Below are 27,474 nucleotides of genomic sequence, written 5' to 3' on the forward strand. Positions count from 1 at the left end.
ATACTTATATATCTCTGGTCGGCTTCTCACAGTGACGCCGAACCAGTAGATATATAGTGCTTCCCCCGCTGTCCCAGGTTCAGGTTGCACTTTTTTCAGCCTATTTATTATATTAGATACTTTTAGCAGTAGGGGGCTTGGCATTCCCAATCCGCCTCTACTTTTAGGGTCTCTTTGATGATATAGTGAGTTTTATAATTCCATATATAGTCTATGATTTCATTATCCAACCATTTATAATTTTATTTTCCATGTCCATTGATCTACTTATATCATTAAGATATTTTGGCCACTTGGGCCCGCTCCATTATGCATAGTGGCGTTAGGTCCCAGATTTTTGCGTTTTCTCTTTTTTTTAATAAATTACATTATATGTTTGTAGTTTTGTTTTGTAGTTTTCTACAGTGTCTTCCCCCCCACCCCCAAATATACTCCTAACGCTTTCACTGTATCTCTCAGTACGTGATGAGGAGCCCAGGCTGGTTCCTTCTTTAGCTGCCTATTTTAAGGATTTCGGTCTTGTCATGGTTTATTTTTTAACCTGACGCTTTCCCGATTTCTTTAAATTCTTTCTCTAGCTGTTTATATGATTTTGCATCACTTATAAAGTTTGTGCAATTATCTGCATGCTGGAGAATTTAAAATATCCATGCGATATTCCGATCATTGGCTCCTTGTAAAAAAGAATACAAAGTTGAGAACAGTCAGGGAACCAGACTAGGAATCGCTGACATCATTTTGCATCTCCACAAATTTATTTTTGTCTGGCAGAAATAGCCGAAGACATTCCGATTGACCAAGCAATGGGTAAGTGGAGATATTTCGAAGGCACGAGAGATACTATTAAATTTTGATAATTTAAAACTGAAATAGATTATAACTTTTGGTTAGAATATCTAAGTAATTTCACTTACTCGAAGGGCAATCAAAGTGGATACTTGACGCTTAACTGAAAAGGTTTCGAGTTCAATCTACTTTCGATTTCAGAAATATGATTCAAAACGGAAATATATATAAGTTTCAATGTTATCAATTTTACGTACGCACTCTGCCTCTGAATGGTTGGTATCGGTTTTGTAAGGTAACCTTTTGTATCTCTACGGTTTAGTCCTACAATGTAAGACGTATCACATGTTATTTATGTTTTAGTGCTACATAGAATATCAGCGTCGAGGTCTAGTCCTACAATGTATGACATAGCACATGTTATTTTTGTTTTAGTGCTATAAATATCATCGTCGATGTCTTTCATGTATGGAGGGGGTATCTACTGAATATGCATGTACGCATAGGAAACGTATGTGTGTTTGTGAAACCGGGAGAATAATTTGTCTAATGCGTAACCTGTTCGACTGAGGTTCAGTCGGCGTTTGAATTTTAGCAGACACTAGACAGACTTTTTAAAGTTACGTTGCTTATTTTTTTGATGCAGCCAGACATTCAATGTCGGTGGACTATCTGTTTTATTAAACATTGATTGTTTCTGAGTGGAATCAATAGAGGACGTTCTATAGAATTCAGGGGGTGGAGTGCATCAAGGGGTGAGTGTAAAAAAGTATGCATGTGTACAGGGAGGGGGGAGAGGTCAAGCTTTGCCAGATTTTTACATACAACCTAAATGGATGGCCTCAAGGACGTCATTTCAATTTTTTTCGGGTGGGGTGGGCAAAATATGATGGGCTTGTTAATTTTCGTATATAGGCTACAATAGTTTTACAGCACATGCAAATGCCCCCCTCCCAGTGACTTCCCTGGATGGCCCCTAATTGTCATCAAAAAATTTCCAGATGAAAATTATCTATCACTTAGGACTTATGCAGTGGCATTTTGGCATTAGGCTGGGTCAAGAAAGTTCATATTGGATTGTACTATTACTAGTGCAGAGGGGAATCAATGTATGATTGCGTGAACAAGAAGTCGTGCACATTTTCATTCATCTACTGTATGGATGTTCAGCTATGAATGGGAAAGAGGAGTAACATACAATAAGTTTTATTCTTAAATTGTACTCATGACATTTCTTCAAAATGATAATTAGAATGATGTAAAAATTTAACTAAAATAAATCTGAATTTACAACCATGTTTCTACTGTTTTTTAAGTGTTTGAAGGAATGTATTTGTACGGGGAAAACAGTTATTAGATAAGAATTTAAATAAAAGACCATACAGAAGATATTTACAAAGTGACATAATTTTCCCCTGCCATAGTTTTGTCAAGGTTTGTTCATAAATGACGACATTGTTGCATCTCTGTTTTTGTTTGTAGTAAAACTTCTTCCCATCCGCAGGCGCATTCCCTCTTACATCAAAGCATGCAACAAAAACCAGTTTAAATAGGATCACCCCACTTGCTTGACTATTCCTAAAAATGTTGAAGTATGTTATTGAATTTGCTGTTTTGCATTTTTCGAGGAATTCATACAATCATCTTTAATGGAAGTTGTATGGACAAGGTGTGAAATACAGTAAATAAATTTAAAGGTATGTTTAATCAAATTCTCCAAAATGACACCTAAAGCTGCAAAAAGTAACTCGGGGCATAGATGAACAATGCGAGTTGTACTATAGTTATATAATTCTCCCCCAAAAGAATTTGCTTAGATGGTCCACGGATTACACCTGGTTTGAATAAGTTGTTACCAGGAAAATAGACAGTGTCAATATTTTGTCACCAACTTTAAAAAAGTTTCACCGTTTTTAGAATACAGTACTAGTTTATATTGTTATCCTCAGGACCAAGGTAATAATATCCACATTGTAGTTTTTATGTTAATCCCTGTTTGTGTATACCCCCTACCAATTTCAATAAAGAAAATCTTTAATGTGATAAAAAGGCACAGAACTTATTTCATTCATTGGTTTATAATTTCTAACCTGACTACTGTGACCAGGGTGGCCCTAACACTGTCATCGTCTGCATGTTACATCTTTAACAGAGTTTCCATACTAACATGGTGCCATATTGCATACACTATGGGCAAGTATTGACTGAACACCCACACTGGTAAAATAGCTTCAAAGATGTGCAGTTATACCTCGATTTACACTCCAAGCTGAAAGATGTGTAGGGGGTGCTCACCAGTTACTATGTACTTTTGAGAGAGTGACATGTAAGGTGAAGTTGTTCGCATTTAAAACATGCACAGTGGAGAGAATGTTGGCATACCTCTATGCTACATTAATGTAATGTGGATTATATTTCTTTGGATATTGTCCCTTTGGAAATTGTACATGATTTAAGCACACTGCTAACTAAAATGACTGCTCCCTTGTGCTAAAAAAATCAGCCTGAATTAGTCTAAAGTACACTATCCATAGCAGCTATTAAAATAGGGAAAATGAATTTTGCCAGACTAGACAGTACCAGCTTCTGAAAGTGCAATGAATGAATTACCAAATATATAAAATGTAATAAAAGTTACGGGCTCTTTTTTATACAATTTAACTCTGAAGTTCAGGAAGTGAAAATGACCAAGTAAAGCTAGCACTTTTTTGAAAGGTGCACATCTGGAGTAAGGCCAAGCTGTTTACTCTGTAACCCATATTACACCCATCAATCATACATGAAAAGAAAGGGAATTAAAGGTTTTTTGAATTATACCTAAGATATACAAGGTCTTTTTTAAATAGCCAGTATAACCAGCGAGGAAAGCCAGCAAAATTCCCTATGCAAAATACGATACTTTAGAGTGCCACTATAACTCCTTTATCCCTTTACTGCTGCAATAACAAGAAGTCACCAGATTGATTGCAAAAAGAATGAGAAGAATCAAACAGGTGGTTTGTGAAACAACATGAAGAAATGAACAGGTGGCTAGCAAAACATACAAAGCAATGTAGGAAAGGCTTTGGTGGGTCATGTGACCTCCACGACCTTGTGGATAAGTTGGAAATGCTCATGGGGTTGATTTGTGTAGGCAACAATGTGCCAGAAGTCATCAATGAAGGCTTATCAATGTGTCAGTGGTTGCTCACCAACGACATTATGGACCTAGAGATGTTTTGCATGTTGAAACACAAACTCCTTGAGGACAGATGATGTATATAACACTGATGATGAATTCTGAACGGGTACTTGACAACTTCAATGCTTCAATGCAGTGTGCCATGACAAGTGTTACCTTGATTACAATCCCATTAACAAATCAAATACACCTCCAAGTGTTACCTTGATTACAATCCCATTAACAAATCATATACACCCTAAGTGTTACCTTGATTACTATCTCATTAACAAATCATATACACCGCCATGTGTTACCTTTATTTCAATCTCATTAACAAATCATATACATCCCCAAGTGTTACCTTGACTACAGTCTCATTAACAATACCAAAATTGAATGCAGTTTTCTCTATACCAATTATCACAGTTGTCATTTATTGGGGCAAGCTTAAATCTGCCATGGGCAATTTCAGATTTGGCAAGCTGATATAGACAGTTCTGTGGCTAGTGATTATTATTTATAATACAAATACAAACTTTGTGTTTAGTTATGAAATGAAAATGAAAGGAACAATGAACTCACTGCCCTTAGGCTTACAAGCATTTGATTTCTTGGATGTAATCGTGTATATACTTGCTTATAAGTTGAATCCAGCTACAGACACAAGATTTTGATCTACCACTGCATAATGCAACTAATTCTTAAAAAGAAGATATATAGACCTAGCTCTACCAGAGCATTATGTGATGGTAGATCTCAGTCATCTGTGCTAAGCTTGTTTATCACCATTAAGAATTAAAAATTTATACCAGTTATTAATGTGGAATAAAGAAAATGTACATATATTAAATTATTCCTGGCTCAACTGAATAAAAGTGAATGCATATAAATGAAAAGTATTCAGATTGTATTTTACATTGAATCTAATGATCTGATGAAACTACAGGATTGTAATTTACCTTGAATCTTATGATCTGATGAAGGCATAGGACTGTAATTATCTTGACACCTTTGATTGTAATCTAATAATTGTCAAGTCATATCTCTACAATGTCTGCCGTGTGGCAGTTTTATAATGATGTCAAGCACTGGGTCATCATGCCGCAGACATGTAGCATGATGTCCCACCCAGTCACATCATCCTGACACCAGGCCAACCAGTCCTAACACTAACCTTTTAATGCTGAGCGCCAAGCGAGGCAGCTGCTGGTACAATTTTGGTAAGTCTTTGGTATGACTCAGCCTGGGTTTGAACCCATTTTAACCAATGAGGCCACCAGATTGGTTCCAGCAGTGGCAGTTGCAGGCAGTCCCACATACCTTCTTCCCCTCCATTTTTTTTTTATTTTACCTCAGAAAGCTGACTACAGTACATATTCATATTTTGGCAGCTTTTAAGTAATTTTAAAGCCATGTCAGATGCAGTCCTTATGGATTTTATGAAATGTGGCTAGAAATACTGCTGTTAGCTGCATGTCACTCTGATGGTGGTTCTTTTGGCTACATGTAGTGTATCTGGACACTAATTTGGGAACAGAACTATTTTAGTTATAGGTGTGTTTCTCTCTGCAGATACAATTAAACTTCATACTCCTTGTTTTAACTGCATTAGTATGAAGCTTTAGTTTTGAGCATACATTTTAATTCGAATGGAGAATACTTTATTTTATTATTGCTTTTCTTTTGAAAATTACGCTTGTAGGGGATCCCTCTTTACCCATGAAGTGGAATAGTCTACTGCAAACTTGCTTGAAGTAGAGAACTAGTCAGGTTACATTGTACCAGAGGCAATTATATACCTGTTCCAGTCTACATCTTATTATAAGATAATGAAAATAGATATACATGATTGTACCATTCACTATAGCCCTTGGCAGTGTATCCCCAAGGGGTGCAAGATTGAAAGTATAAAATCCCCTTGGTGTCAGAACTGGGGTCAGACTGTGCAAAAAAGAAACTTTGGTATCAAAAGTGGGGGATAAATGAAAGATTTGGAGGTCTCTGATGCACATATAAGGGTAAAGAAAACACTGCAGGGGCAATTTTGTTCCTGTTACAATGGACATTTGATTATAATATAATGTAAATATCCATGCATGATTGTGCCATTTACTGTAACCCAGGGCCAGTAGAGTGCCAGTTACAAATTCACCTTGTTGCTATAAATAGATTTTGATGTCATTTACCCAGAAAACCTGGTATGCACCACTATATTTGCTTTCAGACAAATGGAACAAAATTGGAGTGTACGCAACGTGATGTTTCAGTTGAACTATATCATACACTTGGAACTATGTTGCTCTGCTCCTATTACTGTGTGAGGAATAACACTGAAAGATAAAATATTAACCTGATTTAGTAGGTGAGACAAAATCAAGACTATAATTCTGTAATATTGGGAGAGTGTTGATTTATCAACTAAGAAGACAATTGCTTTATTCATGATCCCTTGCTCAGAGCATAAATATCTTCAGAGTTTGAAATCTTTGGCAATGAAGTCACCACAGAAGGCAGTGTGATATTGTCAAAAATATAAAAATCTTAAGATATTTATTCTCGGAGCAGGAGAAATTACTAATGATCACGAATTATCCTGAGCATAAAAACAACTTTTTCAGTTGTGTTATTGTACAGTCTTAATAAAAGCAGCAAAATAAAATATTATGTATAATATCTATATTTTGTTTTACTCCTGATAAATTATTTTATCTAATTTTTGTAATTTTATTCATGGCTGTAAATTGTAGTAATTTTTCATTATCTTTAGTTGGATTTTGCCTACATGACTAGGGTCTGTTATAAGCATAACATTACATAGGATCTATAAATAGATGCTTATGCATGTGTTGACAATTACTATTAATAGTCTTAATGATGACTTTGGATTAATTTCACATTGGCTGATAGGTTTGGACAGTTCTAGAACTTAAGAATTAAGTAATTTCCCATTGGTTGAGTTAATCCACATAAATAGGCAATTTTAAAATAAATTGAGTAGTATGATCTGTCATGTGGGGGTGCATTGTGAAATATAGTCTTAATAGAAGCTTAGATAAGGAGAAAACTGAGCAATCAGACTTATTCCTAATTTGGAGTCATTCTTATTTCTTGTGTAAATCTGCAGATATGATTTGTGTTTTACTTAGATATTATTTGAGAAGAAAAACATTAGTTTGGACTGTTCAGTGGAAATAGAAAGTGCTCATTATTTGGACTCTAATATTATTCTGGTACTGTTTTGAATCATTCAAAGGAATTCATGGACAATGCCATTTTGAAAATTTCATGATTCTTGGCAGACCAGAACATTTCCGGATTTGAAATTTATACGGAACTTTTCATTCCTTTGGACTTTAATAGAACTTAATCCAGATTACTTTGGATTCACTTCATAATGCTGTAAATTCTTCTCACATTTTCATTTATAACTTTGATAATTAAACTATTTGTTAAGTTTTTACAAAATTTGTTGGTTTGCTTCTTTCTGTTACTTGTTTGTGACTATTGAGTCATAACAAAAATCCCCATTAAATTGTAAGCTCTGTTCATCTAATTCTGGTTTTAGCAAAATAATAATAATAATAATAATAATAATGAGGTCTTTGTATAGCACCTAATCTTTAGAAGCTCAAAGTGCTTTATAACATTAGACAACACCTATTACATAAAAAAACATACATAATGATATGATTACAAAAAACATACACCATGAAATTAGAAAACAAAAAAAAACATGCTGAAAATATTTAAGGTAGGAAACATGATTAGGTCTTTAAGTTTGTTCTTGCAGTCGAAATAAGTGAGTTTTAAGGGCACTCTTGAATGGGATCACTGAGCCGTTGTTTCTAAGTTCACTGGGCAGTTCATTCCATGTTATAATGTCCACTTTGTAAAATGTTACGGCCATTCGTTATCCTCTTATTTATTCTCATTGAAAACTAAATAAACTAGATTATTAATAGCAATCTTAATAATAATTATTTAGAAGAATTATATTGTCAGAAAAATCTTATGGCACATAGTTATAATTAAATCATACAGCCGTGGACGGTGGTTGAGGAATTCTAAAACATTATTTGAACTTCTGTCTAGTGAAAAAATATGCATGCAAAAAACTTTTCAAGCATTAACTTTATCAGACGTTTAAAAGATTGTTCTTGTCCAAATTGGCGTGAAAATGCAGATTAGTCAAAAAAAAATTGTTTTAAAGAATACAAGTCATTATGGAATGTTGAGAAATATCTGTATGGAGGAATATGCCTTTATATTCATTTGGACTTTTCTATATTCTATTCTAGCCATAAACTTAATATTGAGGCAGGTAGATATGAAGGTGACATTGCTTTAGAGTGATTTTTGTAATTTACTATTAGTTCAGACAATCACTGCATTTTTTAAATTTTCTGAGACATCAGAGAAAGACAGTGTTCAGATAAATGTTGGTGTGCCATCTTAATAATTTCTATAGCTTGGTTTGTCTCAAAGTCCACAGTTTTTTTGTATTATTTATTAGCTAGACACAAACCTAAACTTAATGTCTAACAGTTATACTGTAAGAACTGCATCGTGATCTTTTTAGTAAGTATTATTGGATGGCAGCCTAAATTACTGAAATAAAAATGATAAATTTACACTTGTAGGGAGAGGACATAGTAACAACCCTTTCAATTGTATAAATGAATGACTTTCTGTTAATTGGTAATTTATCCCTGGGAAAATCGTCTTCATTTAACTCTACATATTGAAGCTTAGCAGCCAGGTTACCAAGTTTTCCATTGGGTAACCTGGTTTAAGACACTGTTCCCGTGGTCCTTTTTTTAGGAATGAGATCATTACTTGTGGTATACATCCACTTAATTTGTAACCTGACCTATTGTATACCTGTCACAATGTATAAGATAATTTAAATACCCACACATGATTTTCAGTTATACCAGCTTTTGATCAAGTGTGAAGAGGAGTTTTTTAGTGGAAGCTCCCAGTGGCTAATACAGGCATTTCATAGTAAAAAGTTCACTGACTCTTTTGTAAGGCATGTCTGACCTATGGAACCAAATCTGGAGGGATGATTTGCACCTATCTAATAACAAGAAATATTTAGTCGTCAGAACTCGTAAATTTGACATCAAACTACAAATGAAAGAATAGTTTCTGTGTTTAAATTAATGAACACAATTCTATGAAATAAAGTTTAATAAACAGCTTCAAAATTTAACTTTGATATATAAATAGTAATTTTCTTTCCTGTTTCAGCCCAACCAACAGATGATACACCAAGGGAGTAAGTATGAATGGACTTCATAGCTTAATATATTTGTTTAAATTCTACCAATTAGATATTCAGTTTTTTAGGGCAGAAGCTGTTCCCTATGCATGTGACTCACAAATGAGTGATGTCATGAAAATGGTTTGAAATATATCCCAGAATGAGTGATGTCATGAAAATGGTTTGAAATGTATCCCAGAAAGAGTGATGTCCAGAAAATTGTTTGAAATGTGTCCCAGGGTGATTGTTTTCCTGAAAACAGTTTGAAATGTATCCCAGAATGAGTGATGTCCTGAAAATAGTTTGAAGTGTATCCCAGGATGAGTGATGCCGTGAAAATGGTTTGAAGTGTATCTCAGGATTAATGATGTCCTGAAAATAGTTTGAAGTGTATCCCAGGATGAGTGATGCCCTGAAAATGGTTTGAAGTGTATCCCAGGATAAGTAGTGATATGAAAATGGTTTTAAAAAAAGTGTATCCCAGAACAAGTGGTGATGTGAATATGGTTAAAAATGTAGCCCAAGATGAGTGATGACCAGAAAATGGTTAGAAATGTATCCCAGGATAAGTGATGTCATAAAATTGGTTTGAAATGTATCCAGGATGAGTGCTGCCCTGAAAATGGTTTGAAATGTATCCCAGGATGAGTGCTGCCCTGAAAACGGTTTGAAATGCATCCCAGGATAAGTGGTGATATGAAAATGGTTAGAAATGTATCCCAAGATGAGTGATGTCAGAAAATTGGTTATGAATGTAGCCCAGATGAGGGATATCATGAAAATGGTTATAAATATAGCCTAGATTAGAGATATCATGAAAATGGTTATAAATATCTCCCAGATGAGTGATGCCATGCAAATTGTTATAAATGTAGCCCAGATGACTGATGTCATGCAAATTGTTATAAATGTAGCCCAGATGACTGATGTCATGCAAATGGTTATAAATGTAGCCCATATGACTGATGTCATGAAAATTGTTATAAATATAACCCAGGATGAAAGATGTCATGCAAATGGTTAACAATGTAGCCCAGGATGTGTGATGCCCTGAAAATGGTTAGGAATGTATCCCAGGATGAGTGATGTCATTAAAATGGTTATAAATGTAGCCCTGGTTAGAGATGTCATGAAAATGGTTATAAATATAGCCCAGATGAGTGATGCCATGCGAATTGTTATAAATATAGCCCAGATGAGTGATGTCATGCAAATTGTTATAAATGTAGCCCAGATGAGTGATGTCGTGCAAATTGTTATAAATGTAGCCCAGATGACTGATGTCATGCAAATTGTTATAAATGTAGCCCAGACGACTGATGTCATGCAAATGGTTATAAATGTAGCCCAGATGAGTGATGTCATGAAAATGGTTATAAATATAGCCCAGATGAGTGATGCCATGCGAATGGTTATAAATGTAGCCCAGATGAGTGATCTCATGCAAATTGTTATAAATGTAGCCCAGACGACTGATGTCATGCAAATGGTTAACAATGTAGCCCAGGATGTGTGATGTCCTGAAATTGGTTAGGAATGTATCCCAGAATGAGTGATCTGTGTAATGGTGTAAGTTTGTACGCCAGATACTGATGATGATGCTGTCTGGCAACTGGGATTATGGGATGGCAAGGAACATCAGTTGTTCAAAGCAAACATTTTGTTTTGGCAGTTGCTTCTTTTCTTTGCCCCATGCACTTTAAAACAATGGGGGTTGATGTTTTTTTAAATGTTGCAATGACAGCTTTAATGCTGTGTATTACTATGTCCTCATGTCTGTACAGTCATACTGTTATCCATTTGTACACTCTATGCTAGTACATCAATCCTGCTGTATGTCTGCATGACTGCCCTGCCATCCTGCTGTCCATTGCTATGCCTGCATGTCTGCCCATCAATCCTGAATCTGTCTTAGCTTAAAAGCATATTAGCTATTAAACTCAGATCCATTAAATTTTACACATCTTATCATACTCCTAAATAGATGACACAATTACATTTTCCAGCTATAACATTTTGTCAAGTTTTGACAAATTTTTGAAAATTTTTTAAAACTTGACTTTTTAGACAAAATCCTTATCAGCATAGTTTAGAAAAAAAGAACACTTGAAGCTGGTAGAAAAAACTTGGAAGGCATGTTTGTTTGCATATATCTAGATTGCTTAACTGGATTTTGAATGCCATTATTGCACATGTTCACATTTTTTGCAGTTTTGACTTTTTGTACTTTTTTATTGATCTTAGTCTCAGTCTATATTAGAAACACAGATTTAGTTGTGGCCTTCACTTCAAGCATAAACAAATGCCCAGAAAATATGGTAACTTTAAAAGAAAGCACTGTGACAGGAACAAAAATTTGCAAAACAGTAAAGAACTTGTTTCCACCTTGAAATCAATAGAACTCTAGAACTCTCTATCTTTTATATTCTGCTCTTGAAATTCCTGTATGTTAAAGTCAAATTAATTTTTTTCTCAGTTATATATATATATATATATATATATATATATATATATATATATATATATATATATATAATAAATCTTTTTATACATTACATCATTGCAGTAAAGTGGCAATGTGCAAAGTAATTTTAACATAGTAACATGTTGCATTATGAAACCAGAACATTTATTCTTTATTAACATTCAAAATAGTTTGTGTGAAATTAGTACATTAGTCTCTGGTAGATTTTATAGTTTTGAAACTTGAATTTTCAAAGAGTTGATTTTTTTAAATTAATGGAACATTATTTCTTGCACATTGTCGTATATATCCATCTGAAGAGCATCCATCATGTTGATGTAAAAGTGCTTGTAGGAATAAAGGGTGGACATAACTGATATTCTGTTGAATTTACCAGTGTATTTCTGTACACGAACCTTCAACCAACTGGTGAGGAAAAAAAATAGGAGTCCACTAACGGAAAAATATACATCAACAGGAATTGCACATTCAATGAATTGTGGTCAAAGACCAGTCATTAACAGCCGATAGGATGAATTTTGAGAGTCCAGGACTAGCTGTTAACAGACCATAGGATGAAATTTGAGAGTCCAGGGCCAGTTGTTAACAGATCATAGGATGAATTTAGTCCAGGGCCATTTGTTAATGGACCATAGGATGATATTTTAGAGTCCAGGGTCAATTGTGAACAGATTATAGGATGAAATCTGAGAGTCCAGGGCCAGTTATTAACAGCCCAATGGATGCATTTTGAGAGTACAATATTTTAGGACTACCATATGAACATCCAACATGTATGGGAAATGCTCACAGAAAGCACTTGTAATTCTCTTTAATGCCAATGGTTTTATATTTCTCCTTTTTTATTGTAGGAAGTCTATATTTTATTAAGTAAAAATTAAGAATATCATACTACCGGCAAGAAATTTATATATATGTATACATATTCTTTCAGGTCTGCAACACCATATATTACTAAGGAACAGCACGAAAGTGAAGATTACACATGGAACAAGGAGAAGAAAAGCAAGGTTTTGTTGTTTCAGTTTAATGACTGCAGAAATAAGGAAGGAAAAAAATATGAACGCAGGCCATCAGAGTGGGAGGAGCATGATTTGAAAAAATGTTTCAAGAAGCTTGTTGGTGATGTGGATTTCAAGGCATATAGGAACCGTAAAGTGATAGAGTTACCAGCTATATTTGATAAAGGTATACTGGCCTGAAAAAATATATCACTTTTGCTGAATAAATCCAATGATACTTTTATGTTTAACAAATGTTGTTTTTGATATCAGGTTTGACGCCATTTTTCAGCACACGATAGGCTATACATGGCAGCCATTATTAATGGAGGAGGAAGAACCTGGGAAAACCCTGGAAAGAACCACTGACCCATGAGAAGCTACTGGCAAGCTTTCTCACATACCCACATTGGCTGAATCCAAGACTCAAATCCACACAGACAGAGGTGAGATGGCAGTGATCCGTAACGGAGAGCACTTTAGACCACTCAGCCATTTGGGGCCCCCAATTAATGTTGCACATATATTGAGTTTCTAATTGTTCCTTCTTGCCTTATAAAACTTTGATTAATTAACCAAATTATTTGATTTGTATAAAATACAACTGTGGAGAAAAGGTTGCTGTCAAGTACATTACACTCATTGATTCCCATATTCAGTGTTAAACAACAAAAGAGGTTCTGATTTTGCTAAGATACTTTTATTGACATACAACTTCTCTTCAGTAGTGCCACCATAGCACTTGCCTTATCAGTGTAACCTAAACCTAGTGTCACATTAAACATCTGCTTCTGTCAATGTAACCTAAACCAGTTCAGTTCAGTAATGCCACCTAAATCCCTGCTCTTTCACTGTAACATAAACCCAGCTTCAGTTGTGCCACCACAACACCTGCCTTGTCAGTGTAACTTAAACCAAGCTTCAGTAGTGTCATCACAACACCTGCCTTTTCAATCTAAACCCAGTGCCACCATCATTGCTGCCTTGTCACTGCGACCTAAATCCAGCATCAGTAGTGCCACCACAACACCTGCCTTATCACTCTTACTTAACCCTAGATTCATTAGTACCACCACAACCCCTGCTTTGTTACTGTACCCCAAGCCAAGCTTCAGTAGTGCCACCACAAAATTTGCCTTGTCATTGTAACCTAAACCCAGCGTCAGTAGTGCCACCACAAACTCTTCCTTATCAGTGTAACCTAAATCCAATTTCCAGCACAACTCCTGCCTTATCAGTGTAAACTAAACCTAGCTTGTTTAGTGCCACCACAACACCTGCCTTATCAAACCCAGCTTCCATATCACTTGCTCTGAAAAGTACTCAATATTGTTTTAACTCGAACAAAGTTATTTTGCAGGAAGAGTACAGGTCTCGTGTTGAATTGTTTATGTAAATATTTGAAAAAGCTATTCTTTTGTCAGACTGTGACATTATTGGAACCAAGAAAGCAGAGAAAGTAAACATATTTTAAGAATGTATTGTTTTTATTTCATAGCCAGTACATATATATTACCATGAAATGGCTCTGCTTTTTCTGTGTCAGAACATGGTGTAAGCCTGCATGATTGTGCACTTCATAACATAATTGACCTAGAATCTGAGTATAGCTTACATTCACTAAAGTTTTGGATTGTGGCATGATTGAAGAGAAATTACATTTGAATAAATGTATCATATTAGGATCATAATTTCATCATTTGGGATTGAAAACTCCCTGAGCGATTGCCATTTACTCAATGTGTGACATTGTCTTATGAGTGAATGCCATTTACTCAGTGTGAAACCTTTTCTCAGTAGTAGGGCATAGGGCCTTCTTTCTATCATTGATTTTGTTTCATAAAAAATGAAACAGGTGACCTATGATTTAATGAACAAGAATTCAAACAATTTAACAGTGTGATGACTGAAATGGGGGGGGGGGGATTTCTTCAGAATCTTGTATTTGTACTTTCTAACTCACTTGGCCATAAGACCAAGTGAACCTATGGTATGCTCTGTGTCTGTTGTATGTCATCTATTACACTTCCATCAACATTTGTCATATATGTCATCAGACTGTGATCAAACTTGGAATATGGGCTTATAACATCAAGATCTCAGAAAGGTTTAATAATGATCAAGATCTACCCATAGTAAAGAGGTGATCATGCATCTGATTAACTGAGCTTATTAGAACTCTGGAGACCATATTTCCAATTTGGTTATGATCAGACTTAGAATATGGGGTTCTATCATCGGAATTTCAGACTAGTTCATTAGCAAGGGAATTCAGTACTTAATAATATAGTAATCTTGAATCCTGTTGGATGAGCTCGCTACCACTGTGGAGACAATATTTCTGATCTGATTTTGATTATTATTGGAATATGCACTTGTGAAACCATGATTGTGGATAAATTCAGTACTGAGCAAGATCCACTTGTGTTAATGAAGTGATATTTGGAGGCCCACAGAATGTGTACATGTCCAGTCGGTTGACCATCCCTGTTTTTTGTTGCTGACCCTAGCACTTTTCCCTCCCTGGGGTTTAACAAAAAAAAAATCCAAAAATAAGAAAATTTTCCAAAGGTTGTGCATCTGAGCTGGTTTAGCCCAACACTTGAATTACTTGATGTTTGAAAAAAAATACAACAAAACCCCACTACCTACCTACCCTAATTTTAAAAACAGTGCAGTAGGGAACACATATTTGTTTGGGACCTGATTGGCTGAGTGTTATGACTTAAGAGACTATATATGATTGGCTGAGTTTATTATGACTTGAGAGATTATATTTTTGAATGGTTGAATTTGTTATAACTCAGAAGACTGTATTTCTGATTGGCTGAGCATCTCATGACTCAAGAGACTGTATTTCTGATTGGTGAGCTTGTTGTGACTTGTGAATCAAGAGACTGTATTTCTGATTGGTGAGCTTGTTGTGACTTGTGACTCAAGAGACTGTATTTCTGATTGGCTGAGCTTGTTGTGACTCAAGAAACTGTATTTATAATCATATTTTGATCAGACTTGGTAATTAGTCTCAGATCTTGTATCAAGGCCATGTATGAATATCATATTAGCAAAATCCATGAGTTCAGGTCAACAAAAGTTGAATTGGTCCCTGTGGGCAGCTCAAAATGTTAAAAGCTTGTAAAAAGCAGATCTACAGGACCAGTAAATGGCCTTGATGATGAGTCACTTTTCAAAGTGGCTGACCTTTCACTCCAGAGAGAAATTTAGGGAAAAGGTGTATAATGGCTACATTAAAACCTTATGCTCAAATATACATGAGCTATTATTTTACTGCCCATGTCAGTATGATGGAGTAACATGCACACATGCTACATTTATGATATTGAAAGTGCATGAGCACTAACAGTCTGATAATGTTTCCAAATCAGTACAATTAACTAATTATTGTTTTTTATTTCCAAGTGTTTGTGGACTAAATTAAATAACTAGTTTTTTTTATTTCATTGTTTTACATGTGACCTGTTGATAAGCATTGTGTTATTTTGTTCTGCAGAATTCCAAGACGATGAAAGCAACATGGACTACAACTGTTTCATTTTCATTCTGTTGTCAGTTGGTGAGAATGACAGGATTTTCTGCTATGACAATGAAATTACTATTACAAACTTCATTGAACCAATCAAGAAAAAGCAATCTATGGCATTGAAACCAAAGCTGTTCTTTATACAGGTATTTCCACCATTCATCTCAGGAGTTTTAAATAAAATGTCAATTGTACATCAGTTTATAAAAGTACATATACAATTGATGACCTAAATTTTGGGCATCAGGTGGTCCTTTTGTTGGAGAATAATACAATCTGTTATGTATACTGTATTATCTACTTGTTTAGTAGTCAAGTTCAGCTTCAAACTGCACTGATCCAGATCTGCAGTTGCATAATGTGCTGGCAGTCATTAGCAGTGCACTAATTAAAATACTTGTTAGACATAATTAGGATACAGATTTACTGCATGGGCATTCCCCTTGGAAAAAATATCCAGATTGGGGAGGTATGAAATATGGAGAACAAAATGGAACCACTTGCCTTGGATGGATGTTCAGGTTCTATTCTAGGATGTGCATCTAAAGGAGTTAGTACTGATTTCGCAAAAATTGCATAAAAAATAAATTGTCTGAACAAGAAGTTTATTCACACAGAAATGTGTTTTAAATATTTACTACCTTAAATGCTGATTATATCAAAATAGTATTTACTTGGGTGTAAAACACTGCTTAATGTGTACATAGTATTTACTTGGGTGTATAACACTTCTTAATGTGTACATAGTATTTACTTGGGTGTATAACACTGCTTAATGTGTACATAGTGTTTATTTAGGTGTGAAACACTGCATAATGTGTACATAGTATTTATTTAGGTGTAAAACACTGCTTAATGTGTACATAGTATTTACTTGGGTGTAAAACACTGCATACAGCATACATAGTATTTACTTGGGTGTAAAACACTGTTAATGTGTACATACATATTATTTACTTGGGTGTAAAACACTGCCTAATGCATACATAGTATTACTTGGGTGTAAAACACTGCCTAATGTGTACATAGTATTTCCTTGGGTGTATAACACTGCTTAATGTGTACATAGTATTTAATTACTTGTATACACTGCTGAATATGTACATAATATTTACTTGGGTGTAAAACACTTCCTAATGCATACATAGTATTTACTTGGGTGTAAAACACTGCCTAATGCATACATAGTATTTACTTGGGTGTATAACACTGCTTAATGTGTACATAGTATTTAATTGCTTGTATACACTGCTGAATATATACATAATATTTACTTGGGTGTAAAACGCTGCCTAATGCATAAATAGTATTTACTTGGGTATAACACATTGATACCGTGTACGTACATAGTATTTACTTGGGTGTAAAACACTGCCTAATGCATGCATAGTATTTACTTGGGTGTAAAACACTGCCTAATGCATACATATTATTTACTTGGGTGTAAAACACTGCCTAATGCATACATAATATTGGGTGTAAGACACTGCCTAATGTGTACATAGTATTTACTTAGGTGTTAAACACTGTTAATGTGTGCAACCCGTATGAAAAGGTTCAATCTGGCATGAGGATAGAACAACCTTGTTATAGCAAGAAATGTATGCTTTCAGTTTTATTTTTCAAGATTATTAAAGTTAATGTTTGTAAATTAATTTGTATCATAGCTTTAATTACTTTATGCAAGTGGTAGTCAACATTCAGTAACTGCAGTGGATAAATATAGACCCTAACTGTGCAAATGAAAATGGTATGAAAATGACTTGTTTACATTTGAAAAAAATTTATTTTTAAGAATGGAGATGAGCGTTTTATAGGCCCTGTCAAAGGAGAGATAGTGAAAGGTGCCCCTGTTACATTTGAACTTAGGAGAGTCCCACAGGAGGCAGATTTCTTTATCATGCAGAGCATCATTCCAGGTATACATGTGTCATGTTTAATATTTCAGGCTAATCAGTGAAAATATTTATATATTTTAAAACTGTTTCCTTATGAAATATTCTTAAATTAAAATAATGGATTAACATAATTTTGTTGCTTTCACAAGGAAGAATAATAAAATGTACACTTGACCAAAAAAAGTTTTGTAAAATTCAACAAATAATTTCTTTCCCTAGAATACAAAGTGAAAATTTAAAATGAACTTGCATTAATGCGAATTAATTCCCAAAATAGACAGAACTTTCGGTCACCAGTCCTAATGAATGAAGTTTTAATTAAATTCCAGTGGTGTTTGAAATAAGAGCCAAATCTGAAGGTGCTGATGTGCCTGTTGTGGCCCATGACATGGTGGTGTGATAAGTCTTTCGATGAATCACAATAATATAACCCAAGATGTCCTTATTTTTGAATTCACTATAATTCCCAGTTAATATTTCTGTCCAAGAATATTACATAAGAGCACTTTGTATTTCTAGTGATAAATAATTTGAATAAATAATTTCTCTCAGACCAGATACTGAACACAACAAATACAAATGATTCTGCCTCAAGATCTTGCAGCACAAATAAATAATTTCTACATAAGCAAGATTAGAAAGTCCTCCCCACCTGGCCTAGGTCACAATTAGCATTCTGAAAATACTATGACTTTGTGGAATTTTTCCATTCTACAACAATCTGTTACTAAAATTATAGCATAGAATATGGTAAACATCAGGTAGACAAGGTATTTTTATGGGGGAATTCCAATAACTGTAACCCAGACCATAATAAATATATTCTATTGATAATGATCCTAATATTAAACCCTACACTTCTATGAAAATATTAGCTATGAATTATTTGTTTCACTAATTAAGAATTATTGGTCAGGTAGAAAGTGAACTTGATTTGGACAAGGTCAAGTACAAAATATGATTATAACTTATAATCATGGAGAAAAACTAACAAATATAAATTAAATATACATAATAGAAGACAGATTTGTGGGTTGGAGGGGTCCTTGCTTTGGGTTCCCATGTGGGTCTGAAATTCTGGAAAAGGTATAAAATTTTGAAAACTGCTTTTCCAGGTCTTGAAAATCGACAAAAAAGTCTTGAAAAAGTCTTAAATTTTTGTTCTTATGGAAACCAGAAACATGACTGCTCATTTACTTTTTGGGGAAGTTTAGTTTACAAATTCTGAGTTCTTTGGGTTTTTATAGTAGAACCACAACCTCTCAAGGTGTGTATACTGATAAATACATGGGAGAAGTCCACACCATCATTCTGACTGGACTTTGTGCCAATATGTTGAGAATTAATCAGCATTTACGATTTCACAGATTATTTATATTAAGTTTTGTTTTGTGCTAGTGATGTTGAATTTGATTTGATTTGCCATTCATGGACTGATCCTTTTGTGTCTGTGTGGATGTAATATTATTATTTAAAGAATGCTTGGACATTGTGTTTATAACCCTTTGTACAAAGAAATTGATGATACCAAAAACTAGGATTCAGACCAAAGCTTCATGTTGGCTATGCGCAAGTTATTGATATTTCCATCATGGGGCTTTCAGCTGTGAAAATCCATATGAAAATAATGAAACATATCAAAGCGCCATCAAGATCAGGTTCCAGTATATCCAAGATTCTGCTAAGATAAATAAAATCTTGTAGTTTAGATTATACAATTTCGTCTCTTCACATTTTACTTGCAATTTTTAAGAATTTTAGCCTCATTAGGTCAATAAACTTGTCACATTGCTTGGTCTGGAATTTTTGTTTAAAATTTGTGGCATGAACCCTGCTTGCTGTCTGGTTGATGAGATATCATGTCTGTATGAGGAGTGGATTTTCAGTACATAGTTCCTCATGCATACCTATCACAGTGTACACAAACCATCGGAAAGGTCAACATGTTACATGCAACTGTACACAACCCACCAATGACAGACTCAAGGATTCACAAAATCAAATGTTGAACATTGCCCCCATATATTTATGCTTTTGCCATACGTAAAATCTGTTCTTAGAAAAAAGGGAATTAGACTCAATTCAAAAGAAGACAGTTATCTGATACTGTCCATGATAAACTTTGCATTTGCAGTGAAGTGACTTCTGTCTCCAGCCAGAAGGGAAAAGTGGGCAGTTAGAAAAATGGGTGAAGAGAGCTTAACATTTGGACTGTTCAAAGCATTTCATTGTAAATAGTTGGGTTTTTTTGCTAAGCCTTGGAGCCATTTATATAAAAACAAAAGAAATGTTTAATAAAATTAACACTATTGAAGTATTACAATTTTCCAAGTTTGAATTGCTTTACTAGCAGTCAGCCTCTAATCCCACACAAAGGAATAATTTGCTTTAGTAGGAATCAGAAGAGTTGATATTGTACCTGGTGGCCAAATGGAGGGGCAGAGTGACATCAGTTTGAGAAAATGCTGTGTGAGCATTGTATTCTCTGTGCATTTCGGTTGGAGCAACTTTCAAGCTGATTTTCCCCTTAGCATGGATCCTGTTCTGAAAGCAGTGCATCATTGCAGTATGGAGAAAGAAAGACACCTAAAAAATTTCGTTTTTTGAAAATGACATATTAATTGAAGGAAAGAAAAAGAAGTGAGATTTAATTACTCTAGGAATTACTTATTGATTTATTAATACCTTAAACAGTGCTATTGTCTTCAGGATGTAGCTGTAGGCTTATATCATCAGGTAGTCACCTGTATTGTTGTATTTTTCTCTTGCAGAACTGCATCATATATTGAAATTGCATCATATATTGAAATTGCAGTATATACTGTACTTATGCTGGTCAAATACTGTATCTATGCTGCAATATTGCATTATATTTCCAGCATGGACACTAACCCACACTCATTTCTGGAATTGACACTCATTTACAGTCATTTCCTGCATGGACACTCACCTACACTCATTTCCAGCATGGACACTCACCTACACATTTCCAGCATGGACACTCACCTACACTCATTTCCAAAGTACACATTTCTAGCATGGACTGCTATCATAACTGAATATGCAGCTGCAGTTATACTAAATTGATTTAGAAAATCACAACAATTCTGCTTTCCTGGATGAATTGCTGTTATACTGAATTTGCAATCTGCAGTCATGTGAACTGATTTTAATGATTTTACAACAGTTCAGTATCCCGTATGCATACTGTTCTAATGCTTAAAGTAGATGCTGCATTTATGCTAAATTTACATGCATTTACTTGCATATGCATCGCATGGAAGAATTAAGCAATAATTGTGCTGCAGTTATGCTGTGAAACTTTATCAGTTAAATCTGGAAGAAAATATTATTTGCAATGGGCTTTGATTGTTTTCCCTTTGAGATAAATTTCAATGATGCTACAGCTGTAAAGTAAAAACAATAATTATACAAAAATGGCTGATAAAGTTAAACATAAATTACTTTAGAACTATCAAATTCTGTGTCTTTAAAGTGATAAGTCCCTACACAAATATATCTTTAGGCAGCTGTATGTCCTTTTTGTGCAATCCTGTGACATCCTGACAAAATAGTTTTCAGTTTAGTATCTTTTGAATGATTCTGATATGAACTCAGGATGAAAACATTTTATCATGAAGTGTCAAGACATAAACATTCTTTCATTCAGCTGTGATGATCTCTCATGACTATTTCTTCTTTAAATATGTTACCCAATCAAAATGCCTTAGGAGAACTACTATAATCTTGCATATCCAGCCCTCCTTTTAGCTAAAAATAGCTAAAAGTTGTCTGCCCACTAGTTTCTCCGGGGTAAGTGGATGTATCGCCCTCCACTTCTTATCAGTTCTTCTTGTAAGGTTTTATGATTGGGTAATGTATTTGACGAAGAAGCCAATTTTTTCTTGTAAAATATGTTTCTTTGATCATATTTACCCAGTCATGATACACCTATAGCCTCCCCACAGTTATGTCCATATAGAGAGCATAGTAACTGACAAATTTATATTGTTGTTGTTGTTGTGGGGTTTAACGCCATTTTTCAGCACGATAGGCTATACATGGCGGCAAGTATTAATGGTGGAGGAAGAACCCGGAAAACCCCGGAAAGAACCACCGACCCACGAGAAGCTACTGGCAAGCTTTCTCACATGCCCACATTGGCTGAATCTTAGACTCGAACCGCCGCAGACAGAGGTGAGATGGCAGTGATCCGTAACGAAGAGCGCTTTAGACCACTCGGCCACTCGGGGCCCCCGACAAATTTATAGGATTTGGTGCTAATCCAGCTATCAAGGGGAGATAACTCTAACTGCCACCTAGATATTCAGATACCTGTTAGCTTTTTAGCTAAAAGTTTTAACCTGGAAGGACTGGATTTGCAAGGTAGTGGTAGTTCTAAGGTATTGTGATTGTGTAAGTATTAAGCAAACAAACATTTTAGTGGAAAAGAAATTGGTCTCCAATGGAAATATATTTGTTTTTGTTAAATTTAATGATTAATGTGACTGTGTTGAGAATGATGTTTTTTTTCTCAACTTTTTAATGAAATGATTCCTTGATGGCGATCAGTTACATGGGTCTAGTTTTATTTTTTACTGATAGAATGGACTTAAATGGATAGCTAATGAATTAGGAATTTATAAAGTTTGTTAAGTAATCTGTGACATCTTTTAGCATCAGAAAGTACACAAAAAAAACAAAAATTAAACTCAGTAAGTGCATCTTTATAATTAAACACTTTAAAGACACAAATTGCATCTACAATTCATTATTCATCTCTTTTATAAAACATGTAAATCACTGGCAACCCAGATTAGGTTTGTGTTAGCCTTGCTGCCAATCAAATCCTATATAAAAAACCCTGGGTAGGAAATTTCATATTATTACGGTTGACATCAGCAACCCATTGAAAACAGCATATCAGTCCAATTTTGGGTCACAACCTATGGGTTAAGATCCACTGATGTAATGATTTTCATGTGTATGATAGTTCTTTTGTTACTAGCTTGCTTTCGTGTTTGTCCTAATCATGGTCTTCTATATCTTCCTTCACAGATTTCATCTTTTGAAAATGAAATATATGTGAATATATAATTTTTAACAAATGAAATACATGTAAGTATATAATTGATAACAAATGAAATACATGTGAATATATAATTAATAACAAATGAAATACATGTGAATATATAATTAATAACAAATGAAATACATGTGAATATATAATTTATAACAAATGAAATACATGTAAATATATAATTTATAACAAATGAAATAGATGTGAAAATATAATTTATAACATACATGTGAATGTATAATTTATAACGAATGAAATACATGTGAATATATAATTTAAAACAAAATCATGTCAATAAGTCAGGACTAACCTAAACATTTTTTTCACATTTCAGAATCTTTATTTCCTGATGAAAAGTCAGACGTACATGAATGTATATTCATGAAATACTTGATTGAGACTGTCAGTAATGTACAACAAGAACCAGGAAAGATACCCTTTGATATTCATAAACTGAGTCTACGAATCAATGCCAAAGTGAATGCAAGACTTATGGAAGCCCCAAAGTCAAACCCAGCCAGGCCAATGTATTTTGACAGACTGCCCATCCCAGAAGTAACCTCAACTCTGACAAAAGCTCTGTATTTTCCATGCATATCTTAAAATAAAAAGTTAATCATTAAAGCAGCATGAAATATCATTTATGAGATAACAGTTTTGTATTTGAAGTTTAAGGATATTGATGTTGGTTAAAGTTGTAAATTGAATTAAGGATACACAGCCAGTTAAATGGACATTTGAAATAGTGAAGCTCTTGCAATTTCAAATGAAATTGCTATCCTTTTTTTACAGACATCTAAAGATTTTGTTGAAAACTTGTCAGAAATGTAATATTTCCACTCTGTCATAAGAATGGTAAACATGCCACATTGACTTTGTTTTTCTGGTGGTCTAGCACAGATTTAATTTTCACAGATGTTTATACTTGACATAAAAAAATGCTTTGCATTAACAGGTGTGTTAAAATACTTGACATGAAAATGTTTTAAATTAACATGTATGTTAAAATACTTGACATAAAAATGCTTTACATTAATAGGTGTATTAAAATACTTGACATAAAGAATGCTTTACACTAACAGGTGTGTTAAAATACTTGATATAAAAAATGCTTTACATTAACAGGTGTGTTAAAATACTTGACATAAAGAATGCTTTACACTAACAGGTGTGTTAAAATACTTGATATAAAAAATGCTTTACATTAACAGGTGTGTTAAAATACTTGACATAAAGAATGCTTTACATTAACAGGTATGTTATAATACAATAATGTTATGATCCTCTTTGTCATTAGATGAAGAAACCAAAATAATCTTACATAATAAATAACTAAAGGTAATTATACTTGAGTCTCACAATATATAGTCCCCATTATTCATAAAAATTGTATTGTAATATTTTATTTGGGTAGGAATTACAGCTGTTCCAGTAAAACATACTTAGAACCCAGGAAGGGCACTTTCTTCATAGAGTAGTCACCAAAGATGCATTTTGAAGTTTGTATTATTTTCATATGAATTCTTTGAGTAATTAGAGCACCCTGGCATATATTTGTAAAATACTGCCTTTCCTGGATACCATGAATGTTTAAATTGAAAACCTCTTTGTTAATATACTTGATTTATGTATGAAAAATTGTTTTGTCTTTGATCATTGTAACAGGATGGTACAGGTTGGGAGTAGATTATAATGAAGACAATAGAAGCAAACTTTGAAGGATGAACTGAGGCTATGCAAGTATTGTGATGTGCAACATGCAAACTGCAGCTATGCAAGTATCATCCTTTGCAACATGCAAACTGCAGCTATGCACATATTGTAACCTGCAACATGCAAACTGTGGCTAAGCAAGTATCATGACTTAAAACTTCACAGTCGGTGAATCAGCATAGCAGTCTTTTGTTAACAGTTATATACCGGTTGAGTTGATCTGGCTCAAACACATTGTAACAGGATGATCCGGGTTGGAATTAGATTTTATTGACACTAAAATCGATTTCAATGAATGTGATATTTATTTAGAATGTGATTGAAAAATGATTGAATCAGACACCAAACTTGTGCACATAAAATCCAACAATGGATTGAACAAATGATGCATGCTGAGTTAAACAACTGATATAAGGAAAATTATACCTTTTGTAACTGGAACTAATCATAACATGAAACTTAAGTAATCAACAAGAACTAATGAATATAAATTATAAACAAATGAGATGGACATATGGATTGATCTCCATGGATGATCAGTCTTTAAAAATAAACAAAAATGAAGTGTTAAGTCTACCACATGGGCATCAGAGAATGAATTTACATAACTATGAATGAGTTAGGATTATTCACCAAGGTGAATAAAGTATGGAATTTGTGCAACTGCAAAAAATATTTCATCTACAAGTAGGACATATATATATTTGTTTTCACTCAGATAGTGATACTGAATACATTTCGGATTTTCACTCTAATAGTGATACTGTTAAATTAAAAAAAACAGAACATATTACTCATGGTGTCAAGTTGATGACCACGAATTATCTTCAGTCCCACCACTGTCAGATGATCAAGGAGCCACCATGCATGGCCTGCCCCTCCCAGTGTGCCAAAGGATCCCTCAAGACCCCCTTTGTTAACTGCAAATCCATTGGTCCCAAAGCTTTGGTCCCTTACCACAAGAAAATAACTATCTACCTTCGAACCAATATCACCAAGTTTTTCGAAACCCCACTGAGTCCTACAACTCTGCATCCAAAATATCAGCCCTACAGCCAGATTCATGCCTCCAATTCAGACAGCAAAAATCAGACATTCTAATCCAGACAGCAAAAATCCAGACAAACGGATCCTATACATCCTAATCCAGACTCAGGTAGCTCTTCAGCTGAAGATTGCTCCAATAGAGTGAACAGCTTCCTGAAAAAAACTTTTTTTGTTGTGATGTTACTAACACAAGTCAGTAAGTACCATGACTATAGTGTAATCTTTTACTAGAGACCTTAAGGTTATTGGTTTTCTCATTGCAAGCACTTTGCTCATGCAGCATGGGTAGACTGAACACAGTATTTTGAAATAATACAAGATGTAAATAAACCACATCCGAGTAATGCTGTACTTTGAAATGAAACATTATTACATTTTAGTTCAGGTATAATACATAAACAGAAAGTACACACAATTCCATGACAATCAATACACAAGTAGTATGACTATAAATTGATGGCAGTATAAAATGGTTTGATCTCATTTTATAGATTTAGAAATCACTCAGATTGACATCATTTTACTTTTTCTTTTCGTGTACTGTTTGTCTACCTGCACACCCATTTCAAAACGTAAAAATGCCAATCATTTCACCAAATTTATCATTTTGTTTCCACAATTGGAATGTGTTTGCCCCAGCCTAGTTTACTGTATTCATAAACTGTGTATTTCATCCTTTGCTGTTTATTTTTGCCAAAACAAAACGCTAATGTCATAACATTTTATTTTCAGATCAAATGCAAAATTGATGATTTATAGACATTTCCCTACAATTAATGATCCAGTGAAAACAGTTAGCTCAGTGCTTAATAAATTTTCTGTATGTGACAGGTTTTGTGTGTGTCAATTGAAGGATATATAATTTCTATCCACACCTAGTTGCACACAAATAGCATTTTCCACTTAATTCCTTTGACATTAAATCAGTATTGTCAGCACAATTTTAAAGAAAGGGTTTTTAAACTGCTGCAAGGTCTGTACCAAAGCCAGGGCTGTTAATCAGTCAATTAGACACATAACTAACCAATTCGATGCTTTGTTTGAAGTCTGTTTACCAATCACTGTCTCATGGAAAATTACAGCTTACCTAATATTCCTTATATATCTCTTATCCTCTCTTGTACATGTTTAGATATTGACAGGTTTTGATTGTTTTCAGACATTTTTAGTGGGTTTATATAATTACACCACCTACAGAATGGCTTTACATATATTACACCTACCTGTTTCTCTCAAGAATGAGATCATATATATATATGTGTGTGAAGTCCGTCATATAAATTCAGTAAAGTTGTGCAACATTGAGAATCCTGACAGCAGAGTGTTTTATGTTAGTTTAAGTTGATATCTATTATCTATGCAAATTGTATATAGTTGTTCACAGAACAGTTATGATATATCTTTCATAAAGACCATACGTTGATCATTTCATGTGTTTGACTTGTTTATTTATGTAATCCAAAATTAGGCTAACCCTATACCAAGGGCCTGACT

General features: G+C 34.2%; 1 protein-coding gene across 3 annotated transcripts; it reads left to right on the top strand.

Moving 5' to 3' along the window:
* The first annotated feature begins 732 nt into the window (after nucleotides 1-732).
* Nucleotides 733-27,406, top strand: LOC149807113 (caspase-7-like). 3 transcript variants are annotated; one of them, XM_089962161.1, is made up of 7 exons: nucleotides 733-807; nucleotides 9,203-9,230; nucleotides 12,635-12,888; nucleotides 16,213-16,388; nucleotides 18,038-18,161; nucleotides 20,835-20,876; nucleotides 23,555-27,406. In XM_089962161.1, the coding sequence occupies exons 1-7, from the start codon at nucleotides 804-806 to the stop codon at nucleotides 23,821-23,823; spliced, it is 897 nt and encodes a 298-aa protein (XP_089818287.1). In that variant the 5' UTR covers nucleotides 733-803; the 3' UTR covers nucleotides 23,824-27,406. The 3 variants fall into 3 exon arrangements, with proteins under 3 accessions (XP_089818287.1, XP_089818296.1, XP_089818304.1); XM_089962170.1 differs by lacking the exon at nucleotides 20,835-20,876; XM_089962178.1 differs by lacking the exons at nucleotides 20,835-20,876; nucleotides 23,555-27,406 and adding an exon at nucleotides 20,275-20,820.
* The last annotated feature ends 68 nt before the right edge of the window (nucleotides 27,407-27,474 follow it).

Source organism: Sinohyriopsis cumingii, chromosome 1, assembly GCF_028554795.1.
Source record: "Sinohyriopsis cumingii isolate HCF-2022 chromosome 1, ASM2855479v2, whole genome shotgun sequence".
Lineage (NCBI taxonomy): Eukaryota > Metazoa > Mollusca > Bivalvia > Unionida > Unionidae > Sinohyriopsis > Sinohyriopsis cumingii.

Bases quoted from the DNA above. Each gene is read 5' to 3' on its own strand.
- LOC149807113 (XM_089962161.1), top strand. The intron at 18,162-20,834 runs GTATACATGTGT...TACCTTAAACAG, and splicing joins CATGCAGAGCATCATTCCAG to TGCTATTGTCTTCAGGATGT. The intron at 20,877-23,554 runs GTAGTCACCTGT...TTCACATTTCAG, and splicing joins CTGTAGGCTTATATCATCAG to AATCTTTATTTCCTGATGAA.